We start from the raw sequence: 20,464 nt of genomic DNA on the forward strand, positions 1-20,464 counted from the left end.
TTGACGTGAACCATCGAATGTCGCGATCGTCGAACACGGAGTGCCGCACCTTGGTTTGAGCTTGAGGATCGTCAAACCGTTGGCGCGTGGGCAGGAACTTTAGCCGCGGTGGCTCATCCCCAGCATTGATATGGAAGTCGTAGCTCTCCTTTTACATAAGAATAATTCTCCAATTCCATCATCTTCTGTCGCAGGTGGTGGGATTTGGAATTGAGGAACGGTCCTGGGGTCTGGTGACGAGCCAGTACGTGGCTTTAAATTTCCCGAAGAGGCCCAGAAATAACCATATCCCTGGTAAAGGCCGTCAATCTTTTCTTGGTCTGATTCAACAGTGCTTCTGGAAAATAAACAGGAAGACCAAGTTGGGCGGTTGAAGCGCCATGCTGACGACGGCCAGCTGGTGGGCTGTCGGGACTCACAGGGTCCCCTGATGAGTTCCCTGCTAGTGGTTAACTCATTAACGTGGCTTAGTCAGTCAGTCCATCCCACGCCATGGGATCATCGTCACCAAAGCAGTAATTGTGTGAAGTTGAGAAGAAATGAAAAAAATCTGACGACATGCGACTCTGCTGAAGCATCAGGACTCCTCCAGAGTCATCCGATTTACTAATTGCAGTATCATGGCGACTTGGGTATATCCCCAGCTGCCTCCGGATCAGCTCAAGCGGGAGGAAGAAGAGTCACTGGTAACGGCTTTCATGCAGCGGCTAAGCTTAACTTCTCGACTAACGAAACATGGTTTTAGTCCCGTGAGCTCGAATGGCTTCTTCGGTCGCTGCAGGAATCTCTGGCTGCTTTGCGGGAGGGACTTCAAGAGTGTGCCGCCCTTCTTGCTCCCACGGAGCCCGGCTCTACCCTGGTGCTTTCTTCTTTACGGTCCGAGAGCGTCAAAGGCTATGTCACGCGGGTAGGGCCGAGGATCGTGAAAGGGGTGAGTTACCTGGCGTATATCTACCTAGTGCTACTACAGCTGTAGGATGCATCACGAAGATGTAAGATAGTATAGCTAAGTATCCTTTCTAACCGATAGGACGTTCACCTCCGACTGAACTCTTTACCTCCTCCTCGCGGCTCACATGCCACCAGACTTTGTCTTTCTACGAGTCCTACCGCCCCAGAGTTAATACTGGACCAGATTGCACTAGCGCGCCGGCAGATAAATGACAGTCTCGACGTAGTGGACGTTAGCACCTTTACGGGTGATCCCATGAATGCTAACTTTATATCCGGCCAGTTACGGTTGCTGCAAGAGCACATAATGGAAGCGCGGCATGCCTTGAAGGGTGACCGCGAGGATATGAGGAAGCCTTGGAATGAAGGCAGCGCGGATGCAAATGTATTCACCTCTTCTTCCTGCTCCACCTCTCAAGCTGACCTTACAACAAGGCATTCGATCCACCGCTACCTAGTCATTTATCGTTTTACCTTAGTGTCTCCGAGGCGGCGTTAGTCCTGTACGTTCGTACACTGGAGCCACATGCCACTTCCGATATCCCAACTACCTACTTTGCTCCAGAAATCGGCCTAAGCGGCTTTTCTCTTCGAGATCGTCTGTTCGGAACCAAACATCAAAGTCATGATGAATCGGGGGATGTATTCTGCTGGAACGGCGAGGAAGTTAAAGTGAAAGAGAAGGTCAGGGTGGAAAGTCAGGACCCTAGCTTGATGGCGGCCATGGCCAAGCTCACTGCTTTAGAACATGAAGTTGCAAAGCTCAAGAAGGCGCTTGCTGTTGTAATGGGAGACGAGGAGAGCGATAGCGACTGAATAGGTATTAGTGCATCTTGAATCAAAGTTTCTTAATCATATCATGGGATCATTTGGGTTGAAAGCCTGTAGCTATAAGACTGTCCATCTTGCAATATCTCTTTTGCAATAATAACCATCGTAGAACCATATAGTAGGTCTTCTGCTGTTTGCAGAGTACTCCGTAATACTGGTTATATTGACGGGCGGCGTTGCAGCGACTGGGGCCAGAATCTGGATCTGCGGAGTCCAGACCATGGACACAAGCCACATCCGTGGCACGTGCACTAAACCCGTTTTGGGCGCGCAAAGCTTGAACGATGGAGATTCAGTTCGCCGTTGCGCTTCATCTTTTTCCATTACGCTAAGGGTGACATCCTCTGGAGACATTCGACGCGCCCTTCGCTAAACTATGCTTTCTAGCCGGAGAGTCTGCACGGCTTGTTCTCCAGATCTCTTTCGTGCCCTTGCCCGTTGCTCGTTCAGCTTGGTGAGAAGCCCTGCGCTACGCTCTCTACAATCGCGGCTTGGGGTGCCGGGAGTCCTCCGTTCCCATAGCTGGCTCTCCAGAATATCATTATTAGCTTTAGGGTCACAGAATGGGCGGCCCGTCGGAAGCTGTCATAGTCAACGCTTTTTCTCCTCCCCTTCCTCGGACCATGCCTCCTCCAAGAAAGCCGCCGTGTTCGCATTGCTCGATAGGATACATGCCCACCACTACGACCTCTTGGAGGATGTACATGACCTAGGGATGCTAATCAGGTTTCCCGAACTTGGCCACCTTTTTGAACTGCGCTTAACGGATGAGTTTGTCGATATCCTGGGCCATCTGAATCAAGAGACCTTAGGTGAAAAAGTCAGGCTCGCAAGGCAGCAATATGGAAATTCCCTTCCGGAGGGCGAATTAAATGAGGAAGAGATGACCCTATATACACGGCTATATGGAGAGCCAGCAACTTTGTCGGAGACTGAGCCTCAACCTCCGGAGGAAGCGGGAAACACGCTTTTTCGGCAGAACAGCGAAGGTGAATTTGTCGAAGTGGACCTGGAGACAGAGCTCGTAGACCCGACCGGGGAGGAAAACGCACAACCAAGTGACATCTTTCCCGTTGATAGCCCGGAGGAACTTGAAAGACGGATGTATGAGGTTGCGAAACAACTTGAAGGGGATGTAATTACCGAGTTTCCTCAAAATGACTATTCGTATGGAAACGCACAGCCTCGCGCACACCCTTTGACCGCCGCTGCCGAGTTTAGGACGTACCCTTCTACAGTGTACATGCCAACAGATACCTTTACGAAACCTATCAGGGATTTACTTTCACATCACAGCCCGAAACATATCAGCGAGGCTGCGCATAACCTATTCATGCCTTGTTTATCAAAATCCACCACTACTACCAAACGCACCCCTCAAGAACCTATCACCTCTTCTCCATCACAACGCATCATGTCTGGAATTGAAGCTAGCCTCTTTCTTGCTGTTCTGTATCCTGGCATGTACGCGACCACTTTAAGTATATTGACGGAAGTTCGAAAGAGACTAGGGACTAAATGGTTACGCGATCTGATATATAAAGAGGGAGGCCCGACAGTACTCGACGCTGGGGCGGGTGGAGCTGGTATTTTGGCATGGAGAGACATACTCAAAGCAGAGTGGTCGCTGATGTACCCTGACCACCCTTCAGAATCCCAAGCTCCTCAGGGAAAAGCCACGGTTGTGGTTGGATCCGATTCATTGCGACATCGGACCAGCAAGCTTCTCGATAATACGACATTTATCCCACGCCTGCCGGATTATTTGCATTTGAGAGATAAGTCGGTCATCGATACGGATGCCTTGCCGCCAAAACGGAAGCAGTTTGATGTGATCATCGCACCGCATACATTGATGCATTTCCAAGAACCTTATATGCGCAAGGAATACGTTCTGAATCTTTGGTCCTTATTGAATCCGAATGGCGGTATTCTTGTTTTGGCGGAAAAGGGTATCCAACGAGGGTTTGATGTCATTGGAGGCGCTCGGGAAATGATTTTAGAGAGGTTGATCGCTTCCCCCGGATCTACCCAATACGAGAATGTCCTAGAATCCCCTGGCGATGAGGCAATCGTACAAAAGGAAAAAGGCATGATTGTTGCTCCATGTACAAACCATTCCAAATGCCCGATGTACGTTGGTCCAGATGTGCATGTCCCGAAAAGAGATTATTGTCATTTCAGTCAACGTTATATCCGCCCAGATTTTCTCCAGAAAATTTCAGGAGCCATTGGCAAAAATCATGAGGACGTTGAATTCAGCTATCTCGTCGTCCAGAGAGGAGTTGACCAACGCGAGAATCAAGGTATAATACAGGGGCCCAGTGCCGCCGATGCTGCTTTCTCCGGTTATGAAGCTTCTGTGGATAACGCAGGCCACTTTGAAATCCAAGAGCTGAGTGAAATGAATGAATCTACAACCCCACAAGTCAACACTCTTTCCCTTCCCCGACTCATTCTTCCCCCGATAAAACGCAAAGGACATGTGGTAATGGACGTGTGTACGCCCGCCGGTAAAATCGAACGCTGGGTTGTCCCTCGCTCGTTTAGCAAACAAGCATATCGCGACGCTCGCAAGTCCAAGTGGGGGGATCTCTGGGCCTTAGGTGCTAAGACACGAATGACACGCGCCTTGAAGCTAGGGACTGCGAAAAAATCGGTTATCAAGACTAAAAAGGAAGCGAGCAAATCAAAGAATAACAAGGAGGACGTCGATGATGAACTCGGAATCATGGACGAAGATGGATTTGACATTCCTGATTTTGAGAGGATAATGGAGAAGTTCAACGAGCGAGGCGCCAAAGCGGGCAAAAACAAGAGGATCAGCGAGGATCAGGACAATGCGCGGGATATGAAGCCCAAGCGCCGACCATCTGACGTGACAGTGCCGACCTGGATAAAAAAGATGGAGAAAAGGAGGGCGCGAAAACTCCGGGAGAAATATAGCAAGTCTTTTTCGGAGACTTAGAGATGTGCTTGTTGCTCGGCTATTTGAATGGGCATCGCGACATGGCGTTCCAAGAGGTAGGCGAGATGGTGATGGATGTTGTGAACATGCACTGGATATTATACTTTGGGTTCTGTTCACGAGTAAAATATATTTTCAGCGTTTGTATTAGTAGCGAGATCATGAACGGAGTACCATATACATAATTCCACTTATTTTACTTCGTCATCTTCGTCAACATAGGTATTGAAGGAACTATCCTCCAATCGAGACTTGAAAGATGTGCAGGAATATTCCAGTCAAATGAATCATCTGATACCATGGGTACCGCCCATTTTCATTCTTCTTGGTAAGTAAATGTTACCTTGAAGTGTTTGCAGCTTGCCTGATTGGCCCTGACCATGGATGGGCATAGAATTCGGCTGCATAGAGCCAGCGCAGAGTTCCATGTACAGCAAATTCAGGTTGCATTTAGCGGCCTCCGATACGCTGGTAGAGAATACGACGACTTTCCGCCCATTTTGACCTTGTCCATTCTAAACAGTTTCACTCATTTGATAGCTTCAAGAGTATCACCAAAACGGATCGCCTTGGCATCCGTAGAACATAACGATTAAGTCCTGTAGCTTTTTATTGGTTTATTTGATGTCGGAATTGACGTCGTTATTGTTGAAGAACAAGTTGATAGTTTGGGTCTTGGTTCGGGTCTGGGAATATCCGCTCTCGATACCTCCATTGCTACCAACGAGAATTATCAAAGTCTCCCACTTGATCATTTAAGGGTAGCGTAGAATGTCGATTGGGTCCCAGGTAAAGGTCCTATGACCTCGTTTTCTCTTTTCCTTCTGTGGAAAAGCATATTAGTTAAAAAAGAAAACTTGAACCTAGTTGCAAAATGTTCAAGCATTGTCTGCCGGTCCTTCACTGTGCCGCCATGCTCTTCCTCAGTTGTCTTTCCCTCTGTCGTGACTGCAACTCCAGTCTCTCCACGGCATACTTTAGTCGTTCCTTCTTTTGCACCAGCTTCCGGAGTTCAGCCGCTCGAGCACTGCTCGCAGCACGTAAGCCGCTGGGTTCGGTCTTTCCATCGGCATGACCACCGACACGAGAAGAAGGTCTTGAGTCGCGAGACAACCTGCCTTCCTGCAGTTCACATTTAGCCTTCAGAGCTTCTTCGCGTCGGGCGAGTTTGTCAATATGGTTCCCCGAAAGGCGTAGCAAGTGAGCGATGCTGGGGGTGATTTCGTCGAGGATAGCCTTTTGAGCTTCTTGTAAAGTAGGTTCCGGCAGGAGTTCAAAATGCTGGAAGTGATCGTTAGATCGAGTTACTCAAAGCTGTGGTTATTTCAAATTGTATGCTGCTATGGTGTGCTGGAAACTCACTCTCGTCGACTGGAGTATTTTGCAGAGGCGGGGAAAGTCGTTGACGCCATTGTCCAGGACATCAATAGATGATTCTAGCAATTGCAGCGATGATTTCAGGGATGCCACGGAGGAGGATAGTGAAGCCGCCATCTCGACCGTCGTGGCTCTTGAGTTTCTCGGTCCGTCGGGGGGTTTCATTGTTTACATACTCCGTACATAGGACGGACATGGATGGTCTGCCCACTGGCGACGAGTTCACGTGACTTGGGGCAAAATGAGCCGAAATCAACCCGCAACTCCCAAAAGCCCATCGACGACAACAACCAAGCCAACGGTCTCTCCTCGTCCTCGCAATTCCGCAACCGTTCTCGCTACCCTACACAACAACCAAAATGCCCTTTCCCTGGAAGAAATACCCGGTGCCTATCGGTGAGTTCGAACTGTATTAACGAAGAATCAGTTGGTGGACTTTGCGCTGACCGGAGTTTCTCGCGATAGCCCGCCCACTCGCTCCTTTCATCGCCGCCTGTATGTTCCGCCCCCATAGCATAACCCTCTTTTGAATCGATTATTAGAATGTGATGGATTGTTTCAGCCGATGGGGCGGTGTGGGAGAGTGTCAATTTGAATGCTAACGTGTGGCCGGTAGCATTCGTCATCCTCTACGGCGTCAATTCCCTCCAGAACGCCATGGTGAACTGTGAGCATCTTCCCCTCTACAACCTTTTTTATATCGTGCATTGTCACATTCGCCTTTCCGCCTGGAAATGACTATCTATCTTATATCGTCCATTGGCTAACACACTATTACAGCCGAGGAATTCAGAAATGACCCACGAAACCCTAACAGGCGCGTCAGTGCTGCAGAGAAGCATTAAACATTCAGATGATGATAAAAAGTATGCCTGCGACCGAGATATAGACCGCGGCAATCATGGGGTTGAATGGGAAAGCTCGGCCGGAGACCTTTGTACATTGATTATAGAATACTTCTATTGAAAGCTCTACGCCCCGTTTCCGATTGCATGTACGGAATACTTCTTGCAGATAGACTCTTTTACTTCCCTATGTTGAGGCTTTCGTTGAGGTGCCAAGAAAGCACCCTACCACTGCAAGAAACCAAGTCCTGAGAGAAGTCTCTACGTCTAAAAATGCCTGGATATGACGACTCGCCTTGGGGTAAACGTGCGTAGATAGTCGATCTCCGGCCGGGCGGGTTGTGTTTGATCTGGCTGTAGTATAGAACAATTTCTAATTTTATGTCTATATTTCCCCACAGTACGCTTTTGCTTATATAAGCCTTTGGGCAACTTTTGGATTATCAAAGTTGAATCTCTTCAGCAGAAGACAGGTAAAAAAGTGAAGAGATCCCGTCTCATCATGTCTCAATTCCGTGCGAAGCGGCTGGACATTTCCGGTTTTATCACATCCAAGGTGATCCGCGACCATACAAAGCGGAAAGTCTTCAAAGAATTTGAACCCGAAAGGTACTCCCTTTTCCCATGCTCTGACGCAAAATATTGTACGAACCTCACACTGTGTGTTAACTTATCTGGATTAATTAAGACAAGCTCTCCGCTATCTTGTCCGGAATACCTCTCTTCCTATGCGTGTCCGCGCCCAAGCACAACTCCAACTCTCACAAATGCACTGCTATACTCGACCGACGCAAATCAAAAACCGATGTATTGCTGGTGGAATAGCGAGGGCAGTATTTAGGGATTTCAAACTGGCGAGAGTACGTGTGGTGGTCCTTTTGCATTATTCTATGCCTCCTAGCCAAGAGCTATCGGAAGGAGGTCCCTTTTCGTTTTCCGCGGAGCTTCGGTCAATTTCACTGACTCTCTTCTCTTTTCCACAGTATCAATTCAGAGAACAAGCGCTAGCGGGAGAACTTCCGGGAGTCAAAAAGGCAAGCTGGTGATTTTTTGGGATGGTGCGGTTTTGGCCATCTTTAAGCGGATTCCTGCATCTTCTCTTTCCATGGACTTAGGCGTTTTGGTATGCGGGGATCATATGTATACTATGTACAGTATATGAAAGGAATAATGCTATATATTCCTTTGTGGCTCTTCCGAAAGCTTCTTCGCCCAACTTCCTTTCCTTTGACCAAGTACAGAGCACGGCCCGATAGATCAATCCCCAGCCAGGCCAAAGGATTTAAATTTTTGAAAACTGTGGGTAAACCTGGAGGCTTAGGGATCGATCTCGCAATGGCCAAAACCAAGTGCTCCGATGATTCAAATGGATTAGAAGCACATAACTCAATGAGAAGCGCTGCAGCAGTTGTGCGAACAATGTATCTCCACTTCAAGCTCAGCAAACGGACGCGCCTGGCAAATCAGCCCAGAACCCTCTACGGAGTAGTCTGAAAGAAAAGAGAAAGTGAAAGTAAAGTATTGAGTCAAACAATATACAAACTTGGATTTAAGCTACTCCGCATTTTCAATAATACTCTATCAATGGTTGATAACTTCTTGCGTGGAACAGCAGGTTGATTGGACAAATAAAAATAAAGATAGGTTAAAGATTCAACCCAAAATGTTTAAATGAAGTGGCATACTAATTATATAGTCTACTAAGTTGTGCTCAATTTTGTGAATTGATTGCATGTTAACATATGCATGGAAAGAGATACAAAAAGATTGCAGAATATATCGTCCGTACGGAGTACTCCGGACTCCGTATAGAATTTCAATTTGCCTCGCCGCGGGCGGTTTGGCGGACGGCCCCCCTCCCAGTCTGGCGTTCTGAAGCTAGCACTGAAGACACTAGCAGTGAGGGCCATGGGAACAAGGAGGGCATCAAAGAAAAACGGGGCGGGAGCTCTCTCGTGTGTAGAAGGACAGGACTTGGACGAGGTATATTGTCCACCGCAGTAGGAGATGGCCGGCCTTTAAAGGGGCTATGATCGCTAGCCAGTGAGCCGGGCGATCAATTGCGGGCGACAAAGGTGATCGAGGTGGAATGGAGCCCGTTTTTGGTGGCCCTGGAGTGAGAGCTTGTGGCCATGAGTGCTTGGGCGCGTCACAAAAAGGCACCAAAATTGAAATTCTAAAAGGGTAGAATCTGTTTAACTATATACTTCACGACTCCATACTCTGTACTCTGTATTTCTTACACAAATTCTCAGTGAGCAGATTCCATGGTACCAGAATTCTTTGGCAGGCCTCAGAATTTCCTCATTCTGTGTTTGCAAGGCTGGAAGAAATAGTTTTTCAACCAGGGGAAAACAGTTGCTTTTGCTGACTGGGTTGGTCATCTGAGTGAACTGCCAACTCAAGCTTACGAAAGTGAAACATAGTCATTCAGCTAATCAACGCAGCCAACCACCAGGCATCACCATTGTTATCAGAAGCTGTGAGATTGTGACTAAAGATATCCAAAATAACTACATAAAACATTGCTGATCTTGAGCATGTGAAGTGATATATATCAGTCATTCACTCCCTCTTTAGCTGTTGCTTCATGTCTTGAGGGCAATTTCGCAGAGCCTTGTCCTTCTGCTGCGTTGAGACGATGAGCCGCAATCCAACACATTCATTCCAACCTGTAATCTGAGCGAGCTCGAGGGTTACTGCAGGCTTACCATTCACTCATTTAACTTCCCCTGCCTTTTCCTTTGTTTCCAGTCAGAAATAGTTCACATATATGTAATCCCCATGGTGAACTTGAACCCCAACTTGCACACTCTCGTCCTTGCTCCTTTTTCCTTTCTAGCTTCAACTGTTGATTCTAGATTACTTCGTCCCTTTCTTGACTCCATCCACAGCAGAATCAAACGTGCCATTATGTTTGTTTTCAGAAAAGAGTCACTGCCGGGAGATGTTGTCTTCCCAACTGATCTGAAGCAGCTTGGGTGCGTCGTGGTCGCCTTGGCTTGCTTTTCTTCTTTCACAAGGGTGTTCATGATATGGATCCATACTAACATCGGACCTTATGATACAGCTACTTCATTAATGATAATGACCAAATTAGGATGATTATCGACCCTGAGCAGAAGTTTCTCTACAGGATCAACGCCAATGATCGATATAATGAGATGCAGAAAGAATCTATGAATGGTAAACGAGGCTTGAATACCTCTCTGATCTGGGGGCCCTGATTATGCTAATGCGTTGCTGAAACAGCTTGCATCCGCGAGATTGTCCTTTCGCGATTGCGTAATCTGGGATTGGAGATCTTGCGTCTGCCCATCGGTGCATCTCCCAAGTCACAGCATGTCCCAATTCTAGTTACTCCGTCTCTAGAAATCCAATCGCGCGTCATTGTCGTCTTTGGGGAACCCGTCCAAGACCTCGGAATCTGGGCCTACCGTACCGTAGGGGACGAAGGCGTCAATGTTGGATCCGCCGTTAACTTTGCCAAAGCTGTCATTGGAGATCCAGAAGAAAGCAAGGATGCCCAGAGGGACCGTGAAACGAGCCCAGCGCCAGGCCTCATTCTTACTAACCCTGGGCAACTGGTTTGGTACTGTAATGGAGAGCGTGCAGTCTCCCTGCCAACATGGCACGCCATCCCTCGTCAACATGCTGTCAGCCCACCCATGAAAATGAGCCACCACAACAAGATTCCGGAGAACGGAAACTGGCAAGAACACATTACATACGTATTTGAGGAGGTCCTCGGAAAAATGGTCCCCGAAACCGCGAAAATAGACATCATCGGGCTTGCAGAAGGTGGTCTTGGAGCGATCAGATACCTGGCCGAACACTGTATGACCTGACCTTCCTCTTGCTACACTAATCGAGTTGAAAACGTTTCGCTAATTCCTTTCCTTTAGGGCAAACGTGGCAGCCCCGTATCTCAGCAATCTGCCTCACCAATCCCCTGCACGATATCAATCACCTCCATCCGCTTGAATTCGCCAAATTTGTCTCCACACGTGCCCGCGCTTACCTGATCTCCGACAAACCGCTCCATCATCACGTTCCTGGTAGGTACAGGTTCGGATGTAACTGCTACTCGTCTGGAGAATCGCTCAATGTGGAATGCATTATGCCGCGAGCAGGGGATAGCATGCTATCCTGGTTGGATAAGATGCATGGCTCTCCGAGGCTGGAGGAGATTGAAGTGGTCGTAAGGGACGATGTGGAGGACAACGTGACTGACCTCGCTGGCGAGGAGTGACGGTGGAGAGGATTGATATATTGGTTTTGGTGATTGCTTTACCTTTCATTAATCCTTGAGTTTGTGGTAATTATCTAACATAGCGATCGTGTTTGAGCGATGGCGTGATATCAGGACCGTTCAATGATTTTTCTTAATACTGGCCAATGATTACAACTTTCCTTGTATTTGACGCTCAGTTTCTCTCAGAATGACTATGTTCGTTGTTCATTCAGTCTTTTTGCGAGTATACTAGGCTTGCTTCTAAATCAGACTTCCAAGGTTCTTTCCGCATAACTTTCTATGACCAGTACATCCCAACATGTTTGGATTTGATTTGCTACATTCCTAGCAATTCTTTTGGTTTTTTTCCCTTTTTTTTTTTTTTTTTGTTATACAATGCGTCCCAATAACGGTTGCTTATTCTAGTTCTCTGTGCTCTATACCGGACGCTAAATTTCTTTTAACAATCTTTCTGGTTTGAGGTTTGTTTGTCTTGAATGTCCCTCCCACATGCCCAACTACAACCCCGCCTTAAAAAGGGTAGAGGCCACAATCGCTGCCCAGCCACCCTCGGAATCTTCGATCCATTTTCATACGGCGTACAGTCCCACCATTCTACCCATTCCGCTCGAGGGACCACATATGTTCGTGCACATACCGAGCACGTTCGGTCGCCGGTGAGCTTGACCTGTTTTGCAAGCCGTAGGAGGCGCACGACGAAAGCCGGAAAATCGGGGTGCTCTTCCTCCGGTGCATCAAGGATGGTGAGGTCGAGAAAGTGGGAAACTTGCGGCGAGCGAAGACAGGCTTGAAGGGACAGTTCACGGAGGGATTGGGCGCGATTGGGTGGCGGTAGGGTGTCACTGTGACTCAGCGGATGTCCTTCCATGTCGAAGTAGCTAACCGGGCTGTTTGCGATGTGGATCGGGAGCCACACCTTCGGGTTTGCATCGCCGGAATAGGTATTAGGTTTTAGTCTTTCTGAGACAGGAGCGTCTCCTTCTTCAACGTCCCAGAACCATTCGGCGATGTTGAGTTCGTCCAGCTGGATAAATGGATTCGGGTGGACAGTTAATCGCTTCAAGTCGCCTTTTTGCATAAGGCTGAGTAATTCCCATGGGAGATGTTCGAGTCTATTAACTGCAAGGTTTAAATCTTGCAGATTAGTTAGCTTTTGAATCGCGCAAGGGATTTCATTGAGCTCGTTTTGACGCAAGCTAAGGACCATTAGTCCTTGAAGATCGAACATCTCTCTGGGGAGCAACGTGAGACGATTCTGTGCGAGGTATAGGCGGAGGAAAGGTTCCAAGGGACTATATCCTTCCTCAGAGATCGGGGCGTTTTCCAGAGCGGGTTCCTTTGTTAATTGGATGAGGGGCTGGAACGTGCCCGGAGGAATCTTTTGGAGATTAAAGTATCTATCGTTCAAGGAGTGAGAACGTGTGCCCCGATAAAAAAACAAGCGGGAGTCTTCAACTTACGAGAGGTCCACATTATCATTTCCTTCCTCTAAGCAGCGATCTATGGCAGACCTTGCATGTCTCTGCGGTTCAGTTTCAGCCGCTCGATCTGTCCTGAGAAACTTTCTGGATGCCTTATCCCCTCTGAGCGCGGTTGAAGGCTGTACGGTGTCCAGCATGACCGGGCTGTCCATAATATTATCCTCATGTGTATACGCGTGTCCCTTTCCCCTTCCTCCTTCCCCATCGTCATCAAGAATATCCGAACTTAACAAACCGGCAGAGTCGTCACTACTCATCATCCACACGCCGCTATCCATATCTCTCTTATTCTTAAATCCCGTCCTCGTCCTCTTCTTCCTACACTGGACTTTTTCGCCCCACCATGTCCCACGATACCGTCGCTTCCGCGCACCTCCATCTCCCCGGCCATTGCAGGGCGCTCCAGTCGCTTCTTGCGCCGAGGTCAACGCGGGCGTGTAATCCTCTAAACCTGGTTGAAAATCGTCGCTAGAAAATAGTGGAGTGTCGCTGGAAGGCGGCCCCGAGAGTCCATCGAAGTTGAATCCCGTTGTACGATGGGCGAATGAGAAAGGGGCACTAGGCGCATTGACCAGGGTTCGCGGGGTAGAGATACGTTTAGCACGAGGAGCAAACGGTAATGGGGGATCAGAATCCATTGTCGTTGCCTCCAGCCTTGCTTTCGAAACGTGAGCCCCTTTCTCAATTTTCCACCGTACCCTCTCCCGTCGAGTCGAGACAACGTGAGGCCGCTGTTTACTCCTCGAACTCTCTCGCTGCGCGATGACGCGACTCGGGCCAATCATCGTCGGGTGGGTCTAGCGCATCGGCGCGAAGTCACATGACCTTGACAAGCTCTTCGGTGATTTGTCAGCAGGCCGTCGGAGTTGGCGCGGAGAAAGATCGTTCGATGTGTCTCGCTGGGCATCACCGATAGAGGCAAAGTAATGGGCGGTCCCATATCTCAGTTCGTTACTCCGTAGAGCGAAGTGCTGGCAACGTCAAAGGCTGCATGTTCTCGCCGGCGCTTTATTTTGCTCTTACGGGCTTTCGGCATCCTTGCTCTGGGTCGCTCGTTGTACGTCGCCTGACTCCTTCATGCAGGAACGGAAGCGTAGTATACTTATTTCCCAGTATGATATTTAGCTGCAGCTGCCTTGTATGCTCTGTATCACCTGCAATTCAAGTACATACAATGCCTTTGTCTCTCCTTGGCTCGCAAGAGTTGCAGCAGAAGTAAGGGCTATATTGATGCGTGAAGGGGTTTCTTTGTCTTTCAACCAGTATTACTCCGTACTCCGCAAGCAGTACCACGGGGTCAAATTTCCTGGCTACATCCGTTCATACCACCGACGTCACGCTCTGGGGTGGCGTAACCTTTTTTTTTTTTTTTTTTTACACCTCGAGACACAACTGAGACATGGGGCACCTCGAATCCTAGCGCTTCTACGCGTCGCTTTCCTAGGTTTCTCACCAAATCGAGAGGGCGAGACTGAAAAAAAAAATTGTAACTGCTAATGGTCCCAACGAGGGTCGAACTCGCGACCTTGGCGTTATTAGCACCACGCTCTAACCAACTGAGCTATGGGACCGGTTGTTGTAAGTCGAATTACTTGATCGAAACAAGTAACCCGGCCACCAATTGTCCCCATTTATCAAGGCATGCAACGGCAAAAGGTGAGTATCCGTACGGAGTAGGATAGCTGGAGTCAGTTGGTTCAAAAAGATAGCCGCGGGAAATATGATGTTTCCAAGGGGAATGAGCTATGCCAAGAGTTAGCTATCTGTGCATATCAATTTGAAGCCCGTAGCCAAGGGACAGGTGTACGTAATCACTGGGCAGCATGAACTCAGGGATGAAAAACATTTCGGTTCAGTCCCAGCAGTAACTTGTAATCATTTCCTTATTCTGTTTGCCAGATCATGGGAGTCGGCATCAACACAATTCCCACGGCTTTGAATTGGGATGCGTTTGCTCTCACTGCAATCTGGACTGTTCTTAGACAGAGGCTCTACCAGATGAAGACAATGAGGAGGGATCGTTTGCTGCACCTTCCGACCCTCAATGTTCACTACAGCCCAATGCTTATGGTTTTGATAGATCAATGACACAGGAAAGGGAAATTTTGAGAACAGAAAATAATGGTATGTGCCATAAAAAGAAGAAAAGAGAAGAAGATACTTTCATCTCCAAGGAATTTTAACAACTGCTAACCCAAGAAGCACTATCTCAAGAAGGAGAATAAGGATACCTGCCACTCGACAACCAGCTCGGTCAACAAGAATAAACTAAGCAGGTTTGCCTTCTTCAGAGCTGCAGCGCGTCAACACTCCAAAGCAGTTGCCTGTGAAGAAGCAGTTCTAAGTTCCCATCGATGCTCCAGCTAACCCCGAACCTGCCGTGAAAGCACTCCACCATCATATCCTAAGAAGAAATGTCGTCGAAGGTCTTATAAACATAAACATCAATCCTATCTTCAAGCGGAAAAAAAAATAAAAATAAAAATAAAGATAAAGATAAAGATCTCCGGGGGCCAGAAAGAGCATAGGGGCTAAATGAATAAGATGATAAGAATAAATGGCTTCATATAAAAAGGGCCCCGGGAACATTCGAAGTTTATTTATACGGGTATCGCATGCGAAAGAAAAGTCTCAGGCGGAGCCGAGAGTGAAGTACGGTTTGGGTATCGATAAGGCCGGCAACCAGCGGCAAGAATATATATTCGCTGCAGGACAGCAGAAGGAGCCGATGCTCCTGCCATCAACGAAACCCGGCATGTTCAAACCAGCCACAAGCCGAGGCCACCAGACTCATGCGTTACGCGCAGGTTTTCGCTTTATAGCAGGGTGCCTAAGAGGGCCGCGACCGATCCAGCCATCACCATCGCAGAGAAACTATTTGGTACAACGGCAGCGGCAGCATTTCCGGTCTCAGTTGGAGCATCCGTCGCGGTAGATGACTGAACGGATTCTTCAGCGGTGGTGGTAGACGGGGTGGGGCTCGCGACGGTTGTGGTGACATTTGTGGCGGCGGTTGTGGAAGCACCGACGGAGTGAATGATGGTCATGGTCAGGGTCTGAGTGGTGGTTTTTGTCGAGGTGACGGTTTCCTCTGCGGCGATTAACTGAGACCCGATCATGAAGAAGAGGGCGGTGAAGAAAGTCACGAAGAAGCGCATGTTGGGCGAGGCTTGGAAGGCGTGCTCGTGTGCTTGTGTGTTATGAAGCTGGCTTTAAGGTGAAGCCCAGGGCAAGAAATTGCGCGCGTCGCGATGGAAATATAAACGGTAGGAAAGGAAGTTCAGAATGAGACCGAGGCGCTGACAGCTCGATAGACGAATAGGCGCTGCTGCGACAGAGAGACACGGAGTTGTTGTCGCGATTTGAAACAAATCGGCGGAGACTGAGTAAGAGATTTAAGTGAACGACGGTTTGAAAGCGCAAAGAAAGGAGAGTAGGTCGAGACGCAAAAGAGTGAGCGTATCTCAGAGCAAAAAGGTATCAGGCTTCAAAAATGAGTGTGCGTGTGTGAATGAGCGCTGGTCGGGTGGTTTAAAAAGGAGAGAAAGTTGGAAAAGGCGGAGAGGGGGCCAGCAGCAGCCAACATCGGAAATGAGGCTTCAAATTTGGCGACGAGCCTGCCAGGCCAGGAAAAGCCTGGTCTCAGCCCCAACCCAAAAGCGGCATAGCGCTAGCTGTCATGACCGCTTTTTCGCGCTGCTTGGCACCCCGTTATTTCCCTAGTAGGGATTAGCGTCAGGTACCGAAATACACATTCCTCACATTTGGAACAGCCTTCGGTACGAGCACAGCCAGCTTATCCCGGCGATGCCAACTTCTGATTCGTCTGCTGGTGCAAATTTTTTTTTATCCAAGGCGCAATTGATGTGGCACATTCCTTGCATAGGGACGAACGTTCACTTCATCACTCGCATTGCTGAGTCAAAGGTGCCTGTCGATCTGTTGGTGCCAGCAAAGAGAAACTTTGGATCGAGCCGCCACGGTCTCGGTACCTTGATTGGCTGGTGGGGTGATGCCGAATCTCGTCCCATCCCCCGTGACCGCATCTTGTGAAGCTCTCATTGCGCCCCTTAACCTCACTAAGATAAGCTCAGGGCAAGCAACGTCTACTTTTTGCTCATCACGCCTCTTCCAGGGCAAGCAAGCGAAAAATCCGGGTCAAGGCCGTATTACCAAGCTTGGGGGAGAGTGATTTAGACGGGGAGAAAGGAAGAATGGAAGGAGTTCCCTCTTTTCCAAACTCTCTTGTCCAGCTCTAGACTACCTGGTAATTATTGATCTTGGCGTGGCTTTTTCCACAGGAATCGGGACGAGTATCGTGGTGGTACGGTCGCTTGGCGCCGGCCAACCACCGGCGGTGGTAAGATTATGGTTGCTTTGCGGATCCTTGGTTGGCGTGACAATTTATCACAGGCACTCTGGAGTGCGCTCTGTTTGTAACCCAGCCTTTAATTCTCACTACTAAAGACAAAGCACGGAGTACGGAGTGCAGAGGACCCCATATACATCTTCCCTCTAGGATGACCCTGTCTGCAACACTGTAACTGAAATGTCAGGGTGCTAAAAACTTAGCTGGTGAATCTCTCCTTTTCCTCAAATCTCACCCTGTCTTAACTCTTAAAGGCAATTCTCCCCTTGCTACAGGGCATAATTTGATTGCCGCACCTGAAAAGCACTGAAAGCCACAACAGTAACTAACCACACAGACGAGGGGATATTTTCTTAGGGGTTACTCTGTACACTGTACAGAGTAGTTGCTATCCATTTTGGGGAAGCCATGGACCTCATGTTACGCTTCTCCTATAGACCAACGACTCCCAGTCTTCAGTACTCCTACACATCATACATTGAACGGTCGTGGATCTAGAATATACCATTAACCAATGGTCCTAAGATTGCCGATGAGAAACCATGGTGTAGCCATGGAGGGAGCTTTTGCGTATTTTGCTACGGGTCAACCCTACACCTAGATAAAATCAGCATCAAGGAATAGTGCAAACACCTTGGACGCGCTTTCAATGCATCTTGCTCGAGTTTTGCAAGGGCAGTTCAAAGTCTTGGATATATTCCCCTCTTCTGGTTGGTTGCAATGAATAGTCTGGCAACGAAGCACGCTTATTGAGTTGCCTGATGTACAGACTTTCCCTGACAGCGTACTGTCTTCCCCAGGGCGCCCAATTTGGTCAAATCTGGGTGATGATTTGCCTCTGGACAAGACAAGACTCTTCTGCAGATGTGGAAGGCCCAACCACGTCCTCAAGGATGTCATGTAGCAGCTTTTTCCCCACCGCCAGCTTCGTTGGCAGAGCCATATCCACTGTGAATGGTCTACGGGATATGGCATCGTCTTCCAGTATCAGCCTTGCAGCCAGAAGGGCACCTGGCCTCTATCCAACCGGGACTGGATCCTGGAGTGGAATCTGCTCTCTTGTTTTGCGTTTCTTAGAAGGCATATATTTTGAAGCTGCTGTCAACTAGAGCGGTGCACACTCATCGCATTCCTTTTTTTTTTTTTTTTTTTTTTTGAGTGGAAATCCTCTCTTTTTGCGTTCTTAGTCCAACGGAAGGACAGTCAGTCTACTCCGTACACCATACGCCATCATTTTGAGGACGAATTGAAAATTGGGGCTACGAGACCGAATTCTACTATTACGAGGAAACTTCATGCTTTTCGAAGGAGTGATATAAGATCTCGTGACTTTATTTTTCTTGGGAAACGGGAAGGTTGAAGCTGGTACATTTAGTCTTATACACTTCTCATAAAATTGAGCAACTCCCAACTGGCAGAATAATAAATGCTGAAGGCGTGCTCTATTGTGAAGCAAATGTGCATACATACAATGGAGTCCTGGGAAACCAGTGGTTGTGGGGATCTAGTAATCAAGGGGTTTGTTACGGAGTACAAATGTTATAAGAACCACACACCCAAAATAACCCAGTTATCTATGTGACCAACCTCAGAATCAAGTTGGTCAAATGTGTGTGTGCCTCAAAATTGAGGGACTGGCAGCAGTTACGACCCTCTAGCCACTAGAGCATACCCCTTTCCGAACTGGCGGTCTACAGGTGCTTTCCCGTGTTGATACACAGCAAATCTGACTCTACTGGCAAAAATACTAGACTCTCTTACTAACCAACTAGTTAAGGCTTCTATGGATTAATTATATGCAGTGCTGCGAACCAGTGGTTAGTACACTTGGACCGAAAACATGTACTACTCTTGATCCGGGCATAGGCTCACCATCTGTCACAAGCAGATTGTCAATCAAAATCCCATTTTTAACAAGGACAGACAGGCCCAAGTCAAGCACAATTCAATTACTTTGCTACCCGTCCATCCATGTTTGCCCACAATACTGCCTTCAACTAGGGCTAAGCCACATATGCAGTTGAGCTGCTGTCCTTTATCTTAGTGCTAGAGGATGAATCTGGATGATCCTGTCCACGGGTACCATGCACAATCTCATGACTCCAGCAAAGATAGATTTTGATTTTCTTGGCTTTTTCATTGATGTAGGGCCAAAAGTAGATGTAACAGATGAAACCCTGATATATATGTGACCTTCAAAATTTGGGTAAAAGCTAAGAAGGGGAGAAAAGGAACCCTATCAACGCCGATTAATGGAGATTGGCCTAGGCTCCAGTGCTCTTGCATCCTCAAGATATTGAAAACAAATGGGAGGTGAAAGGCAAAAATTTATTTACAGCTGGGGTTTGGTAGGAGAAATAAAGAAAATACAGAAATTCTTTCAGCATCATTAAATCATGGTATAACACGGCACAAAGGAAAGTTCCCTGGTGCCTCTTTTGTCTGGTTGCTTGTTTATGGTACATCACCGCAGGATTTCGACTTAATCGCGCTGGGTCCGGAAGGCACTCTGGGCCGTGGAGAGCATGATGGGCCGCCGGTGAGCCCTTGCCCAGGCATGGTACGAACCGTGGGGTCCTTCTGTTCTGATCACGCTTCCAATAGACATGAAGAACCTGGTTGGAAAGAGACCGTGGTCAGCATTGACCGGGAGTACATCGCGGGATTTGCCATACATACCCAAAGGTGGCGGCTGAACCAGCCATATATTTGCCCAGAGTCCGCATTATACCATTTGGTCCGGCACCATACTGGAATATCGAGACGGTTCCTGGCTGAGTGTGAGCTGCAAAATCTCGGCCTACGCAGAGATCGAAGGGTCGACTAACCGATAATGAAGCCCATGATAAGACCGACGGCTGGAAAGGGAAACGGATTAATATCACGAAAAGGCCATAGGAAATGCTATGAGAGGGATTCAAAGAAACATACAGCCACCCATCATGGCACCCATTTTTACTGATAAAGCATTGTCAGTCCAGCTCTAGGTAGGTTTCGGGAAGGGATCACAGACGCTTGTCGAATGTTGACGGGCCACGCATCCCTCCACCTCCAGTTGGAGCTGCTACAGCAGGCATTTTGAATATCAGGACAATGGAGCCTGTTGTCACACAAGAGCGCAGAAATTGGGATTGCTGGACAAAGCTGAACGGCACCGTCTGCTGCTTGCTCTCTTGCTCGCATTCTCATCGCAGCTTTGAAGCAAGCCGCAACAGGTGAGCAGCTGACTCAGCAACTCGGCCGGCGCTTTACCGCCTTTGGTGCTAGTGGTGAGTGCCTGGTGGAGGGTGTGGCTATGTGAGACCTGAGTGGTCCAAAGCTATCACGTGACGCCAAGAACGAGCCAGTTGACCCTATTCCTTTCTTGGCTGTTTTTGGCAATTCTCT

General features: G+C 48.3%; 9 protein-coding genes and 1 non-coding gene across 10 annotated transcripts; 5 read left to right on the plus strand and 5 right to left on the minus strand.

Moving 5' to 3' along the window:
- The first annotated feature begins 514 nt into the window (after positions 1-514).
- On the plus strand, positions 515-1,816 carry D8B26_001376 (uncharacterized protein). The gene is made up of 4 exons (XM_003065386.2): positions 515-686; positions 746-931; positions 1,031-1,336; positions 1,387-1,816. The coding sequence occupies exons 1-4, from the start codon at positions 621-623 to the stop codon at positions 1,765-1,767; spliced, it is 939 nt and encodes a 312-aa protein (XP_003065432.1). The 5' UTR covers positions 515-620; the 3' UTR covers positions 1,768-1,816.
- A 681-nt stretch (positions 1,817-2,497) lies between these two features.
- Positions 2,498-4,941, plus strand: RSM22 (37S ribosomal protein S22; the record flags this gene model as incomplete). The annotated part of the gene is made up of 1 exon (XM_003065387.2): positions 2,498-4,941. One exon carries the CDS (start codon positions 2,498-2,500, stop codon positions 4,748-4,750), a length of 2,253 nt encoding a protein of 750 aa, XP_003065433.2. The 3' UTR covers positions 4,751-4,941.
- Positions 4,942-5,101: 160 nt separating this feature from the next.
- Positions 5,102-6,292, minus strand: D8B26_001378 (uncharacterized protein; the record flags this gene model as incomplete). The annotated part of the gene is made up of 2 exons (XM_003065388.2): positions 5,102-6,031; positions 6,113-6,292. 2 exons carry the CDS (start codon positions 6,290-6,292, stop codon positions 5,651-5,653), a joined length of 561 nt encoding a protein of 186 aa, XP_003065434.2. The 3' UTR covers positions 5,102-5,650.
- A 194-nt stretch (positions 6,293-6,486) lies between these two features.
- On the plus strand, positions 6,487-6,972 carry D8B26_001379 (uncharacterized protein; the record flags this gene model as incomplete). The annotated part of the gene is made up of 4 exons (XM_003065389.2): positions 6,487-6,523; positions 6,593-6,622; positions 6,744-6,794; positions 6,908-6,972. 4 exons carry the CDS (start codon positions 6,487-6,489, stop codon positions 6,970-6,972), a joined length of 183 nt encoding a protein of 60 aa, XP_003065435.1.
- A 474-nt stretch (positions 6,973-7,446) lies between these two features.
- MRP2 (mitochondrial 37S ribosomal protein uS14m) lies at positions 7,447-8,175 on the plus strand. Its single transcript, XM_003065390.2, has 3 exons — positions 7,447-7,581; positions 7,661-7,832; positions 7,956-8,175. The coding sequence occupies exons 1-3, from the start codon at positions 7,475-7,477 to the stop codon at positions 8,016-8,018; spliced, it is 342 nt and encodes a 113-aa protein (XP_003065436.1). The 5' UTR covers positions 7,447-7,474; the 3' UTR covers positions 8,019-8,175.
- Positions 8,176-9,496: 1,321 nt separating this feature from the next.
- Positions 9,497-11,578, plus strand: D8B26_001381 (uncharacterized protein). The gene is made up of 4 exons (XM_003065391.2): positions 9,497-9,953; positions 10,043-10,158; positions 10,225-10,809; positions 10,878-11,578. The coding sequence occupies exons 1-4, from the start codon at positions 9,757-9,759 to the stop codon at positions 11,222-11,224; spliced, it is 1,245 nt and encodes a 414-aa protein (XP_003065437.2). The 5' UTR covers positions 9,497-9,756; the 3' UTR covers positions 11,225-11,578.
- Positions 11,579-11,597: 19 nt separating this feature from the next.
- On the minus strand, positions 11,598-13,493 carry D8B26_001382 (uncharacterized protein; the record flags this gene model as incomplete). Its single annotated transcript, XM_003065392.2, has 2 exons — positions 11,598-12,624; positions 12,688-13,493. 2 exons carry the CDS (start codon positions 13,491-13,493, stop codon positions 11,667-11,669), a joined length of 1,764 nt encoding a protein of 587 aa, XP_003065438.2. The 3' UTR covers positions 11,598-11,666.
- Positions 13,494-14,205: 712 nt separating this feature from the next.
- D8B26_001383 lies at positions 14,206-14,279 on the minus strand. The gene has a single exon. It is a non-coding gene; the product is annotated as a tRNA-Ile (tRNA).
- Positions 14,280-15,524: 1,245 nt separating this feature from the next.
- Positions 15,525-15,866, minus strand: D8B26_001384 (uncharacterized protein; the record flags this gene model as incomplete). Its single annotated transcript, XM_003065393.1, has 1 exon — positions 15,525-15,866. One exon carries the CDS (start codon positions 15,864-15,866, stop codon positions 15,525-15,527), a length of 342 nt encoding a protein of 113 aa, XP_003065439.1.
- A 3,693-nt stretch (positions 15,867-19,559) lies between these two features.
- MGR2 (subunit of TIM23 translocase complex) lies at positions 19,560-20,154 on the minus strand (the record flags this gene model as incomplete). Its single annotated transcript, XM_003065394.2, has 5 exons — positions 19,560-19,692; positions 19,757-19,847; positions 19,906-19,935; positions 20,009-20,035; positions 20,091-20,154. 5 exons carry the CDS (start codon positions 20,152-20,154, stop codon positions 19,560-19,562), a joined length of 345 nt encoding a protein of 114 aa, XP_003065440.2.
- Between the last annotated feature and the right edge of the window lie 310 nt (positions 20,155-20,464).

The sequence above is a fragment of the Coccidioides posadasii genome, chromosome 1, assembly GCF_018416015.2.
Source record: "Coccidioides posadasii str. Silveira chromosome 1, complete sequence".
NCBI classification, from domain to species: domain Eukaryota; kingdom Fungi; phylum Ascomycota; class Eurotiomycetes; order Onygenales; family Onygenaceae; genus Coccidioides; species Coccidioides posadasii.